Source organism: Cuculus canorus, chromosome 5 (assembly GCF_017976375.1).
Source record: "Cuculus canorus isolate bCucCan1 chromosome 5, bCucCan1.pri, whole genome shotgun sequence".
NCBI lineage: Eukaryota > Metazoa > Chordata > Aves > Cuculiformes > Cuculidae > Cuculus > Cuculus canorus.
In genome coordinates, this window is record NC_071405.1 from 48,999,377 (window position 1) to 49,013,883 (window position 14,507).

A 14,507-nucleotide genomic window follows, 5' to 3' on the forward strand; every position below is an offset into this window, starting at 1 on the left:
CTGAAAACAAGGATAATAGATTGTTAGTGCCTCTGCCGTCTCACCTTGACTTTTTGTTCTGATATGTCTATTCTATTTACCAATGAAATGTGTGCCTGCTCTGATCTGAACTGTGATAGTACACAAGCTTGTGATAACGAGGCTTTTGGCTGTAATCATAGCTGCTACAATGGGTACAGCTGCTCAGGATCTCTGTAGTGCTTAGTGTAGTGGTGTAGTTGTGTCCTCCTGCTTTCATGGAGAAGGAGAGAAACTGGAATTGGAGAAATATTTTTCTCTGAACTGCTTTTACAGTACCTTAAGCAGACCCAGTATCCTTGGGGCAGTTTGAAGTATGGTATCCCTTTTGTTTGGTGACAAAGGACTGAAAGTTTCATCAGCTGTTTGAGACGTCTCACTGAAGAAACTGAATCTGAGCTTCTTTTGGAAAGAGGATGATGTTCATGTTGCCACTTGGTCACTGGAGACAAAATGGCAACTGAGAAGCTGATGACCTCTACCAGCATATTTCAAAGAAGCCTGATTTGGGGTAGGAGATAGTAACAAGCCCATTTTTTTCTGGCATTGTGAATGATACATTGCTTTTTTCTGTACACATTCTCTCCTGTTTTTTACAGCTCTTATATGTGGCAAAATGTTGTCCCATCTAGGAAAAGCCGCACACAATCAGGGTCATCCTATTGTGAGGTTGAATTACGTCTTAATTTATAAATCCTTGATGATTTTCATGCTGTCTAGCACATAATGTCCCAAGCAGTCTCTGCTGTTGGAAGTTAGTTTCAGAACATAGAGTGTTCTTGTTGTCATGTTTTCTGTTGATGGCATTTTTGTGTAATATGAAAGTGAAATAAACTTCACTGGTCTGTGAAGTAAGTATTTTGTAAAGTACTTTTGCGTTGTGAAAGAATCACTTTGAAAATGTATTTGCAAATAACTCTACTTTCTTTTCCAGCCTGAGAAGTACAGTCACTCTAATCTATGAAAATATTATGCTATTGTACCTGGACTTGTATCTGAAATATAGCTTGTGTCTTACACTTTGGGACTGTGCTATACCCTGTTTTAGACATCAAGGTATATTTTGTCTAGTATAAATAATTAAAAATTTATTTCACTAAATTAAAATTGACTTAGGACATGTAAGCTTGCAAAAAGGCAAAATTATCATAATGACAGCGATAGATTAAATTTCCCTATATTAATGCAAAAATGATCCATTCCTCAGTGATCATACGCAGTTGTGAGCATTGGTGACTAGATCCAATCTTGCAGTAAACCTTGTTCACAAAAACTGAAGTGAACTGAAAAATGCCATGACAAAAGCTGAGGGAAAAACTTATCTGAGAGCGTGCATCTTCTCAATGTTCTGGTAATGGCAATTAGTAAATTGTAACTTTCTTGTATTTTTCAGAGCTCTGCTAGCAGGTGGAGGCTTCTCCACATGGACTTACCGGCAAGGCTACGATGTCAGTATTCCTGTTTACAGCCCATTGTCGGGGGAAGTGGATCTGCCAGACAGAGGACCAGGGTAAAATACTTTTCATGAATTGGGCAGAATATATTCAATGTGTTTAATATTGATCCTGGTAAAATATAAATATAGCTACTAATTTGTTGGTAAGCTTGGGTAATTTTGTAAGAGTCACTGTGCTCATGTATGATTCTTCCTATTAAAATATATGCTGGTTCCAATGCTAATGGCCTTGGCTCATCTGCCAACATGTGGTTTATCTATTAACAGAATTTTTTTGGAGAGGTTTTGTTTATCCCACTCTAGAAGCTGAGGTGAGAGATGTGACAGCATGACAGCGTTTCTGGTAGAAATAGCTTCAGTATAAGATATTTTGGATATAAATAAAAATTGTTAATGTGTTTGAGTTTTTTAAGGTGTAAGTAAAGCAGGGCAGTAATTCAAAGCAATATAGATTCCCCAATAAGTGATCGGTTCAGCTAATTACTTTAGAATACTTAAGAGCAAAGTAATGGCAAAATATCACTGTTGCAATGATAAAAGGAGTGTACTATAACCTCCATTATGACTTTCAAGGGACAGAAGGGTTCGTGGGGACCAACTTGAGTGCCTCACGTAGTAGCAGCCAGTGCAAACTTTGAATGACTAATAGAATGGGAGGGGGAATGTGATCTTTACCTATGTATGTCTTTCAGATATATTCTTTGTAAATAATTTTAGATGTTTTTGTGGTTCTGAAGTAGTTCCAAAATGACACTGAGAGTTTGGAACAGGAGAATCCTGTAAATAGACCTATGAAGGAAAGAAGTTCTTGCAGAATGAATCTTAAGGAGGTTGGTGTGATTAGCTCATGAAGAAGAAGAGTGAGAGCTGTTTTGATTATGGGAATAGTTACATCCAGAGATCCAGAGATTAGAGTACTGATTTTATTTTTTTTTTGTTTTTAAAGTAATGGAGTAAGACATAAACACAAAAACAACCCCTGACCTTGCAGTTGGAAGTAAAGCAAGAAAAATGGGAAATAAAGCACTAATTTTAACAGGGAATGTTATTAGCTATTGAAATGAGCTACCCTGGAAAGCAGTGGTTTCCTTAATTCATTCGTGTCTACAGAACAAGAGTAGATAGAAGTCTGGAAGACATGTTTTAGTTGATTGTGGAAGACTATTCTTTTAATATTTCATAAGTGTCTTAATTATACAGTTGAAAGTGCTTCACTGTAGCAATGTCTTACCTCTGTTATGGTTTAAAAGACCAGCAGGCTGAGACAATGGGAATAAATGACTTGTCCACTGATTATGAAGATCAGGTTTAGAAAACTTTAGGTGCTTTTTTCTGACAGCATCCTGTAGAGAATATGAGTTCTTAAAGTTGAAAATTGTAATTGAAAAGGTGCCGACACTATCGGACACAAAAAGTTATTGTATTTTGGTTTCAATTGTCTTCTGCTCTGATAAGGGCAGTGCTCTTTCTGTTGCTCTCAGTTGCTCCAAGTAAGATACTACAGGCAATTACAGGAGAAACTTGTGCCTCAGTGGCTTGCCTTTCTCACGCCCCTTATGTTTCTGCTTGTGATGCTCCTGGATGGATGAGGCCAGTGTAGGGGCATCTACAATTGATTCTTCATAGATCTTAAGTATTATTATAGCCTGACACAGAGTGAAAGCATGCTTTGTATTTCAGTCTGGGAAGCACAAATGTGGTAATGGGCTTCAGCATGTATAGAACCAATTGTAAAGAGAGAGGCAGTCATATTATTCGTGTTCAAATAGTCAGCTAAGTGCTTATGTCTGGTTTTAGGTCGACTAACAGAAGCTGCTAGATGGGAGCTGGTGCAGTGCATGAGTCTGTGTTCAGTGAAGGTGTTGGAGATTCCATGCTCTCACAGTTGCTTTTTGCAGTCTCCGGAGTACCATCTAGTGGTCAGTTAGCGTTACTAGTTGAAACACAGTCACAGGTTGCTTTATGCAGAGCAGTGTGTCAAGGGGACGATGCTCAGAACTAAGGATTGCTTGGGGTGAGTTATTACATTACACTAATGTGTTATCTCCTGGGAGCTGGGACGTACTTTCTTTTGTAGTAAGATTTGATAGCTAGATTTTGAGTATCATAGGATGCTGACAGTTTCAAGGCAAAATTTGATTTTAAACATATACACAAACAAGCCTGCATGATTTTAACTGTTTTAGGCAGTTATTATCACTTATTTGCAGCAGTATTTCATTTTTGTAATGCAAATACTTTTTATTCCTCTTACAGAGCTCAGCTGAGGGTTTTGGTATATGCTTATTTTTATTTGGATAGTTCAAAATATTTTAAATCAACTCACCTTGAAATATATATTCTACAGAGCTGCTGGTAGGAAGTTGGTAGCAGCTAGAGGCTTGGGAAAAAAGAATGTTTAAAAAAGATTCTATGCATGTGTCATCTGTTAATTGGAGCAACTAAAGTGACTGGCATGAAAATGAGTGGAAGAGGTGAGAAGAGCAGCAGGAGACGTCCGATTTTATAAAGTGTGTGTTTGTATGTGTTTTCAGAGCTGTAAATTAAAGATAGCATCACGTGGAGCAGAACTGGAATCCTAAGCGCAGGCCTTGTGTTTCCTGTGTTCTTTTGGCAGCAAGAGGCAGGCACTCACTATGTGTTCCTTTCATTGGGAAGCAACGGAGCAGTCTGACTTAGCTGACCCATTTAAAATGGAAACCAAAGTAGGCAAGAATAACAATTATATTAGATGCTATTTTCCAACATTACTTTTTAAGGCTGTGATCCACAGTCATTGTGTTAGTTAGTATCTTGAAACACTTCAGTATTCATAGAATCGCAAAATCATAGAGTTGTTTGAATTGGAAGGGACATTTCAGGGTCATCTAGTCCAACCCTCCTGCAGTGAGCAGGGACGTCTTCAACTAGATCAGGTTGCTCAGGGCCCTGGGCAGCCTGATCTTGAATGTTTCCATGGGTGGGACATCTTCCACCTCTCTGGACAACCTGTTCAGTGATTCACTGCCCTCATTGTAAAAAAATTTTTTCCTTATATCTTGTCTGAATCAATGTCTAGTATTAGGCGTATTTTACATATTCATGGCTTTTGGAACATAGTGGGAGTTGACAATGAATGGGATAATGGGCCTTCAACTTTCTCCTGGAAACATTGCTTTATGTTGCCCAAAGGGACAGACCTGAATCACAGCTAATGAGATGAGCTTGTCCTGTCTTTGGTGTCATTATATCAAGACTAAATAAGCACCAGGTAGCTGAGCTGTCAGTTCAGCATCTTTTTTCAGTTAAAATAGATTGGAAAATACATGGGAGGAGAAAGTAGCAGCAGCATTCGGTGTCCTGTCTACTTTGTTATAGTGCAGAAATGTCAAACAAAAGAGCAAACAGTTCTGGCATCGGTAGCAAGCTGGTTTAATATGTTATTTTAAATAATGTTTGTTTGGTCTGTGATAGAAGTTATAATGCAAGTGCCTATTTTAATGTAATAAGCACTCTTTTCAAGCATAAATTTATTTAAAGTTGTAAATAATCCTGAGCCAGTTACTATCCAAGATTTAATTGTATGGCATCATTACCCTTTGCAGCCTTGGTCTTAGCAGTGCATCCACATTTAATTAATCTTGCTTTGTTTTTCCAAGTTGGAAGGAAACTTGGAAGTGTTCTAGAGCATCTTGGAAGTAAAATCACCATGCTGCCAGGTAACCTTGCTGTGGTTTTTCAGTCCTCGCAGGTATTTCATTCTGTCATCTCAAATGGCTCTGCACCCAGAATACCGATCTGAGTTGGAAGCTCTTCAGGCTGAGAATGGGGAATCAGTATTGATCCTAGACAAATGTACAAATCTGTCAGATGGGATCCCTGCTGTTCGCAAACGCTGTCACAAGAATCAAGTCTTTGATTATCCTCAAGTGCTTCAGGTAAGGCTGTCTCTCCTTCAAACTTCTTTTCCACTTGGTGACTGTCTTAGCTGTGGAGCTGTTCCTGTTTGGCACTGGTAGGGTAATTCCATGTATTTGGTTGACTTGCTGGCTATGTTTTGAAACGGCATAGTTCTTTATGTTGGATACTTTATTCTTATTTAGAAGAGGGCCAAAAACTATGTAGTCAAACTGATATGCAGACTGTGCTGTGGTTTGAAAACACTGCTTCATAACAACTTCATGAGATTGGTCATGATAGTCTTCTAGTAACGCATGATAACATCATTTAAACTTAAAAAATGATATGAAGATACTGCCAAGTCCAGTAGCAATGGGAGAAGAAACTTTTGGAGACCAGGCAAAATTGCTTACTTTAAAATTGGGGAAGAACATTGAAATCTGCACTGCCCAAAATAATTGATGCAAAGTGACCTTCACCAGGCATGGCTTTGGAATTGATTTCTCACATATGACAGTCCAGGCCTTACTAGATGGAGCCTGGAATGGAGGATAGCTTTGTCAATTGGAGGGAAGATTAAAATGAACTTTAAAGAACTTATGTGTGGATTAATTTGGGGGCACAATAGTGCTATGTTTAAGGAGAATTGTCAGATATTTTTTGTATGCAGCTTAGTAGTTAAACCCTACAAAATTCTCTGTATACATATGACAGACTGAACTAGAAGACTTGTCAGCGTGCAGCTATGAAAACATCTAGGTGAAATGTGTTTCATGGCCTTGGCCCAACTTCCAGAGACCTTTTGATGTGTCACTGAAGATAAAACCAGATAGCTTTCTCATACCTGTATGTCTCTTGGCAATCCACTAACAGAGAGGTGCTTTGGCATGCAGCGTGGTGAAGTGAGTTATGCCATAGGCCACTGTGCTCTGTCCGTGGCCACTAGCACATAATCTGTCTTTGGACTTCAGCAGATGATGATAAAACAACAAACAAGCTGAGGAAAGGCCAAGTTTCCACTCCTCCTGTTATGTTTTGTAGGAAATATGTTTAAAATTCCTTGCGGAGGATGGGGAGAGGGAAGAAAGGGTCATCCTGAGTCTTAAAGTTTCATCCAAAAGGAAAAAAATAATATTTGTTTGCTTTATTTTTTTAAATACAGACTGGATTACTCAGGGATAGCAAGTCAGGGAATCTATATCTATGTTTTGCTATATATGCTTTTATAACTCAGAAGAGAGCTGGCACATGCTGAGATTGTTAAAATACTTTCCTTTGCAGAGCCCTGTATCTCCCCTTGGAATGTCTGGCTGATAACAGTGGTGATGCGAGGAGATATATTTATAGTAACCTTTGTCTAGACAGGAAAAATAGTTATCTGGGCAGATGAGCATGTGTGTCCACATCTGGGCTTCTTTTCTTTTCTCGCCCAGGCCCTAACAGAGTCTCTTCCACCTGCTGCTGTGTGATCTAGTGAGTGAATGGTTAAAATGTGTTTTCTCCACTCCTTCCATTTCCTGCACTCTTCTCTTCTTTCTCTTCCTGTCTGAAAGTGGGGGAAGGGGAGAGCCTGAGGACTGCGGTCAGTTCATCCCTTCCAGCACTGCCTTTACAGACTTTCTACTAGACAGGCTTTTGGGCTCTGGGTTGCTAATGCTTCCTGTTTGCTCTATTCTCTTGGATGAGAATTTCAAGCCCTTTAGGACTTTATGAGTATGGACACAGGTCTTACAGTTACATTAGGAAACAAGTTAAAAGCCAGCAAACCTCCTTGTATTTCCTAGTTCCATTTTGATGTTTTGCTGCCCTGCTGAGCCTCCTGGCTCCTTTTCCTCAGGCAACAGAACACAAGCTGGAAAGATGTTTTCTTATCTGTGGGAGTCCCTGTATCAACTTTAGAAATCTTCTTTCTTAGACTTAGGGTTAATACTGACTTGGGCTTTTACCTTGTTTGTGTAGCTGTACTCTACAAGCATTTATTTTGCAATTTTAAATCTGCAGCAAGATTCCTCCGTGGCAGTGAGAATTGAGGTCCCTATTTGCAGGATGAGTGCAGCATAATCAAGAAGTCCTCTCTGCTGCAGTTTAATCTCATGGCATTTTGTCTTGTGTTGTGGACGTTAGTAAATGGTTTATGTTCTTCCTTCTTGCAGCAACTTTTTATATATTTGAAGCTTCCTTTAGGCATCTTCTTCCTGCCCTTACCCCTTCAGAATAAGTTGTATTGATATAGTCAATCTTTCCGTGTAGATCATACTTCAAGGTAAGTAGTCATCCTTTCTTTTAACCTCTGGTAGTGCATTGCCCAAAACTGAACACACTTCAGTGTCTATGGTCTTTTATTACTGAGATGAGTGAGTGATTCCTTCAGGTCTCTTAGATTGTATTAGTACTTCTTTTTCATTCTAATACAACCTGTGGATGTAGTGATTTGTTTTTTCAACTGTACAACATTGCTGACATGTGAATACTCTTTGTTTTCCTGCCCTTTTTGTAGGAAGTGTCCTCTTCTGCAAAGTGCAAACCCTAGCTGGTTACTTCATGTTTTATTATTTGTGCAATTATTTATTTTTATCTAAGTGTTGAACCTTGTAAGTGTCGTTATTTTTCAGTCGGATTATCAATATAATGTCAAACTCTAATCCCATTATCCATTATGCTCGCTAATCATACAAAATTGTAGGTATTGTCAGATCTAATCAATATGGTCTTAATTATGCTCCTTAGTTAAGCAAGGGGTACATTAAATGTTGTTGCGCCTAAAAGATTAGCAGGTCCATCACTGTTTTACCTGTCAGCCACGGCTAACTGCTTTATACTTAGAGTTCTAGCTTTATCTAGACCATGATTCCTGTTTGCTTATGCAAATGCTATCAAAGATGATGTCAAATGCCTTTTAAGGTTGAGACATGAAATTCTATTACTTCTCTGCTATCCGGGGAGCTGAGTTGCTCTATGATGGAAGAGAATGATGTTGACTTCATATAGTTTGTACTTAGTAAACCCACATTGATTGTTGCTCATCTTATTATGTGAAACTTCAATAACTTATTCATCCTCTTTAATTTTCTCAATTAGAATTTTGAAGTTTGGCCATTAAAATTAAGCGTGGAATAATCCCTTTAGCTGATTCTTTGTATCTCCACTCATGATATTTCTGAACCTCTGAAAGATAAATTTATTCAAAATAAATTATTTTGAAATAGCCTATGATTCAGAATAGATTAGTTGCATGGAGCAAGCTTGTTTTCTTTTTGGCCTGTTTTTTTACGAAGGGTAAAGCAGGGCAGCATAATGCATACATATGTACACACACATAATACAAGTCTCCTCATCTCTCTGTTGGATATAAATTTTTTTGTGTGTTGGATACCATTTGTTGACAGGAGTCTACGTTCTGTGTCGTTCTACGTGGAGCCCGCCTGGGACAGGCTGTGCTAAGTGACGTTCTTCAAGCTGGTTGTGTCCCAGTCATCATTGCTGACTCCTACATTTTGCCTTTCTCTGAGGTTCTGGACTGGAAGAGGTGTGTACCGTTCCGGTTGTACATGAAAGCACTGCATGAAAGACTTCGTCACTTTCAGTGATTTGAATAAAACGTGTGTTAAGTGTACTGGGAATTACTGGGAGTACAGAGTAAGATACATGCAGTCTTTGCCCTTGATATATTATGCATCAGAAGTAAGAGAAGAAAACGTATGAGGCAGAGATGACAGAACATTTGGTTTTCCTGCAGGTGTTGGTATTTTTTCTGAAACAGACAGTTTATTATCTTGTGTTTGAATTTACTGAGGACTGTTCTATGTTCAGGCTCTTTAAAGTATGTGCTAAAAGTTGCATAGCATAAATGCAAAATTCTCTGTTTTCTGTCATGATTTCTAAGTTCATCTGAGACTGAAAGGTATAATTATTTTGTAGTTGAGTGCACTGTGTTAAGAGCTTTGATTACTTTTCTATGCATGCACTATGCCGAGTTATGTAATCTTAGGATAATACATTAAAAAATTACTTATTTGTATACATCTCGTTTTACATGCTATTACTACTTGGTCACTCTAAAAATCTCATCTGACAGCAAGCCAGTGGCAATCTGGATATGAGAATTCAGAATTTTTGGGTCTCTGCCCCTTCCCTGTTTGTTAGATTGCCTGTACAGATCGGTCCACAGACTTCTGTGGAATTGTCTGTGGGCAGACTGGCTGATGTTGTGAAGGAACCGCTACAGAATAATTAATTATCTGAGAGAAGACCATTTCTTTCTGCTAATATCTTCTGAATGTGTCTTATTAGAATAGGACAATGTTTTGGATTGGAAAAGCTGTTGGCATCTTTTAATGTAGAGCTTCTTTTTTTTTGGTCTTACCATTTGTTTTCTGGTTTTTGCTTCAGGGCCTCTGTTGTCATCCCTGAAGAAAAGATTCCTGAAATGTACAGTATTCTGCAAAGTGTCCCCCAGCGGCAGATTGAAGAGATGCAAAGACAGGTAAAATAATGTACTATTTTTAGTTTATTTACCTTTATATATGGTTGGAGTGTAGGTTCATACACCTGCCTTACTGTGAAATCTGTCAAAATGCAGAAACATCCACTGTGCTCTCATGTTAATGTTTTGATTATTCAGCCTTCTTCTTTCTTTATGCTAAACATACTCATTTACTATTACTTTTCAATGTTGTGTCTCTACCCATCGCTGGTGCAGCTAAATGTCTTGAACAGCAGTTGTTGTTCAGTACTACATTACCCTTCAGGTCAGGAAATTAAGATTATTGCATATGATTGCGAATGCAGAAGAGCACTTCAGTAGGCAGACTTCGGTTACTCAGAGAGGGTTTTCTACAACCTACTATAGTAAAGTACATGCTTTTATAGAATCTTTAGCATCCACAGTGATCAAAACTTCCCCATCCTGGGTTGCAGCAGATCTTCTGAAATGTGAAACTGAGGTTTTGATTATCTGCTTTTTCATGTAAAGATCATGTGGTATTTGCCATAAGTGGAGACTGACTATTTCTTTCCATGTAGTCAAACTCCACTTTCATTAATTTCACTTTTTCTTGTGTCCCTTTTGCTTTCCTAATGCCCCGAGTGCTCTCCCCGAGTGCAGGTGTCCTGCCCACTCTCATAAATTAACACGTTTCTTACCAGATCACAACGAATATTTGTTTCTTTTTTTCTACATAGTATTGAAATGGTACCATAGAAGAAGTTTGAGAGTGTCTTTATCTCAAGAGAAGCTTTGGGTTGTAGGTAAATATTAACTGCTCAAAATGTGAGAGAAGAATTAAGTGCAAAATTTTTATTTTAATTAAAAATTTCTCTGAGAGGGAAATTTTACTTATTTGGTGACTGGAGGGGCTGAAATTGTACTTGAACAATGCAAACTCATGTAACCTGTGTTGGCTGGGTGTATATGTAGTCAAAAGAACTATTCTTATTTTTTTTAAGAGCTTTGCTGTTATGGACACCATACTATGACGTAGTCATAGCTGTTATAGTATGGCTGTGCTGGATCTTAAAGGTCTTTTGCAACCTGTACAATTCTGTGATTCTATGATCATTGGTTGTTTTAATGCTAGAGTTCACACATAAAGTGCAAGCTCAACAGATGAGGACTGTTAGCCAGGTGAGGATGTTCAAAGTGTGAAGGGTTTTGCTGTCAGATTAGGGGGTAGGATTCAAACACATTGTTCTTTTGGTGATTGGAATATATAGGTTACATTTTGGGGACAGTGAAGAAGTAAAATGTTAACATATGTCGTTGTATCCAGGATCTTTACTCCTTGTCACCTTATTGTTCCTGAACATATATTCTTTTATATATGTATTGTTAGTAAGAGCTAGATATGTGGGGAGAATGTATACTATTGGATCTCAGGTGAGTTTTAAAGACGCTTGGGATTTCTGTAGTCAGGCTTCTGCAAGAATTGTGAAGGTATGTTTCTGAAATTCCCTCACACAACTTTAGTGACGAAGTTGTCTTTTGTATGGCTCTTGAAAAAGGTGACCCAAGGCATGATTTTTAAGAGTGTAGCCTATAAGACTATAGTTATTTCTACCTAGACAGTGCTAAAAGCTGCACAGTGTATGTTAATACTGGGTATGTCCGGAGAAAATTGACTCTGAAATCTAGCAGTAAATCTTTTCGTGCCTGAATTCTCTTGCCAGCTTCAATTCATTCTCTGTACAGAGAGTCTGCAAATATCACAGCAGCCGTCAGAGGTCTCCTTTCTCTTTAGTCCCTTCACACAAATTGACCATTTTGGTAGGGCTCACTGGCAGCACCTAGTTGCCACCAGGGATGGCAGGTGAAAAACTAACTTTACTGCTACAGCTCCTAGAAATATGATTTTGCTTTATTTTATAACTTTTTCTCCAACATGAACATAAAGGTGCTAACACTAGGGAGTTTTGCCTAATAAAGCTTTAAGACTGACATTGATAATCATTTCAGGATGGTGTTCTACAGTGAATACACTTGACAAAAAAAAAAAAAAAGCCCCCTAAACATTTATGATGAAATAAACTAACAACTCCCCGCCCCCCCCCCCACCCCCCCCCGAATTCAGCTGGTCTGGAAGTTATCTATATTACATATAACTCCATAAAATTAAGTTAAAATAGGACATATTTTAATACCCATATAATATCTAGAATGTAGATCTAGTCTGGGTCTGGAGTGAATTTTGTTGGATTATAAATGGTTTGCAGTAGTCATTTTCATTGGGTCCAAAGCATCACTGAGCATGTTAGAAACTGTGATTGTGTTGACTGGAGGTGGAAAATATGCTTTTCCAAGGCTTTCTCTCACATATTGATGCTTTTTGTTGAGGGTATATTTATGTGTTGTGGTATTAGGAGTATGAGGATGAAACTACAAGGTCTGTCTTTCTCGTCTTTGTGACTTTATTTCTGTCTGCATATTGAGGATACTTGAATGTGTTGTCCATACACTTCATGTCCTGTCAGTCTTATCATAAAATCATAGAATGCTTTGGGTTGGAAGGGACCGTGAAGGTCATCTAGTCCAACCCCCCTGCAGTGAGCAGGGAGATCTTCAACTAGGTCAGGTTGCTCAGAGCTCCATCCCAACCTGACCTTGAGTGTTTCCACCTCTCTGGGAGACCTGTTACAGTGGTTCACTGCCCTCAATGTAAAACATTGCTTCCTAATATCTAGTCTAAACTTCTCCTCTTGTAGATTAAAACCCTTGCTATAGGCCCTGCTAAAAAGTTTTTCCGTATCTTTCTTATAGTCCCCTTTAAGTATTGAAAGGTTGCAATAAGATCTCCTGGGACTCTTCTCTTCTCCAAGCTGAACAACTTCAGCTATCTCAGTGTCTTTTCATAGAGGAGGCCTTTGATCATTTTTGTGGCTCTCCTCTGGATCCGCTCTAACAGGTCTTTCTTATGCTGATGGCTCCAGAGCTGAATGCACTATTAAAGGTGTGGTCTCACCAGAGCAAAGGGACAGAATCACCTCCCTCAACCCACTGGCCACACTTCTTGGATTGCAGCCCATGATGCAGTTTGCCTTCTGGGCTGCAAGTGCACGTTGCCAGCTCATGTCCAGCTTCTTATCCACGAAGATCTGCAGGTCCTTCTTCACAGGGCTAGTCTCAATCTCTTCATCTCCCATTCTGTATTGATACTGAAGGTTGCCCTGACCCAGGTGCAGGAGCTCGTGCTTTGCCTTGTTGAACCTTGTGAGGTTTTCACGATGCCATTTATCCAGCTTGTCAAGGCCCCTCTGGATGGTGCTCTGTCCCTCAGTGGCATCAGTCTCGCCACTCAACTTGGTGTCATCTGGAAACTTCCTGAGTATGCACTTGATACCATTGTCTGTGTCATTGATGATGATATTAAACAACACTAGTCCCAGCACAGAGCCCTAAGGGACACTCTCGTCACTGATCTCCATCTGGACATCAAGATTTTGACAACTACCCTCTGGGTGTGACCATCAAACCAATTTCTTATCTGCTGAATAGTCCATCTATCCAATCCATATCATCTGTATCTCCCAAATTTAGGGAGAAGGATGTTGTGGGGGACCATGTCAGAAGCCTTAGAGCAGTCCAGATAGATGACATCTGTAGGTCTTCCCTTGTACACTGATGTAGTCACTCCCTCATAGAAGGCCCAGAGGATTTTGAGGCAGGACTTGTCCTTGGTGAAGCCGTGCTGTCCGTCTTGAATCACCTCCCTGTGCTCCGTGTGTCTTAGCATAGCTTCCAGGAGGATCTGTTCTGTGACCTTCCCAAGCACAGAAGTGAGACTGGCTGACAGGTCAGTAGTTCCCAGGGTCCTCTTTTCTGCCAGGCGTGCTCTAGTCCCCTGTCCCTGAGGGCAGTTTCCCAGGGCATCCTTCTGTACAAGGAAAAGTTCTGATGTAAGCATCTGTGAAATTCCCTTGCTGATACATGGTTCTATGTTCTATCTATATCATATGGTGAAAAAGTACTTAGTGACTATTGATACTGGACTACCAGTAAACTGATTGCTTTTCCTCATTGATAAATATGCAGTAATATTTCACTTGTGCTACAGTTTTTTATGTCTTTCCTCCTCAGTCTCACAGCAGGGAGCAATTGCACACTTCTTGTCTTTCAATTTAAATCATTTGGGAAAGCACCTTAGGACTTTGTAGCTAGCCAAAACATCTCCCTAGTTTTTTCACTTCAGCTACATTGTACGGGAATTATTGAATAAAGATTCACAAAATAAAGCTGAAGTGATGATAGGAGAAGAGGGAATTTGAAGTTGAAATGAACCTTTTGAGGAGGCTGGTGCTAAGGGTAGTTCAGAACCGAAGTGAATTTGTCGTAAGTGCTTTATTTTGTTTCTTGGGCAAGAAAGTACTAAAATGAAACTCATCTAATAGCCATTTATAGAATGAATCTGCAAATGAGCTGGAGTGATTTAGACATGTTTTCAGGTGTGATCTATAGCAGTTGTTTACTCTGCTTAGCCATGAAAGGGCAACAAAAGCTTCAAAATATTCTGGTTTTGCAAGTAACTCGTATTTCTCCGTAGTATTTTCATTGAATCATAGAATTGCTAGGTTGGAAAAGACCTCTGAGATCATCAGGTCCAACCATACCTGTCCACTACTAAACCATATCCCTCAGCACTTCATCTGCCTGTCTCTCAAATAC

At 39.2% G+C, this 14,507-nt stretch overlaps 1 protein-coding gene across 2 annotated transcripts in view; it reads left to right on the forward strand.

The window, feature by feature from the left end:
- Positions 1 to 14,507, forward strand: part of EXT2 (exostosin glycosyltransferase 2) — a 75,525-nt gene that overhangs the window by 6,133 nt on the left and 54,885 nt on the right. For both annotated transcript variants that reach the window (XM_054068106.1, XM_054068105.1), the window contains exons 4-7: positions 1,412 to 1,528; positions 5,196 to 5,391; positions 8,740 to 8,879; positions 9,743 to 9,836. In XM_054068106.1, the coding sequence (XP_053924081.1) occupies positions 1,412 to 1,528; positions 5,196 to 5,391; positions 8,740 to 8,879; positions 9,743 to 9,836 (547 nt within the window). The remainder of the gene's footprint in view (positions 1 to 1,411; positions 1,529 to 5,195; positions 5,392 to 8,739; positions 8,880 to 9,742; positions 9,837 to 14,507) is intronic.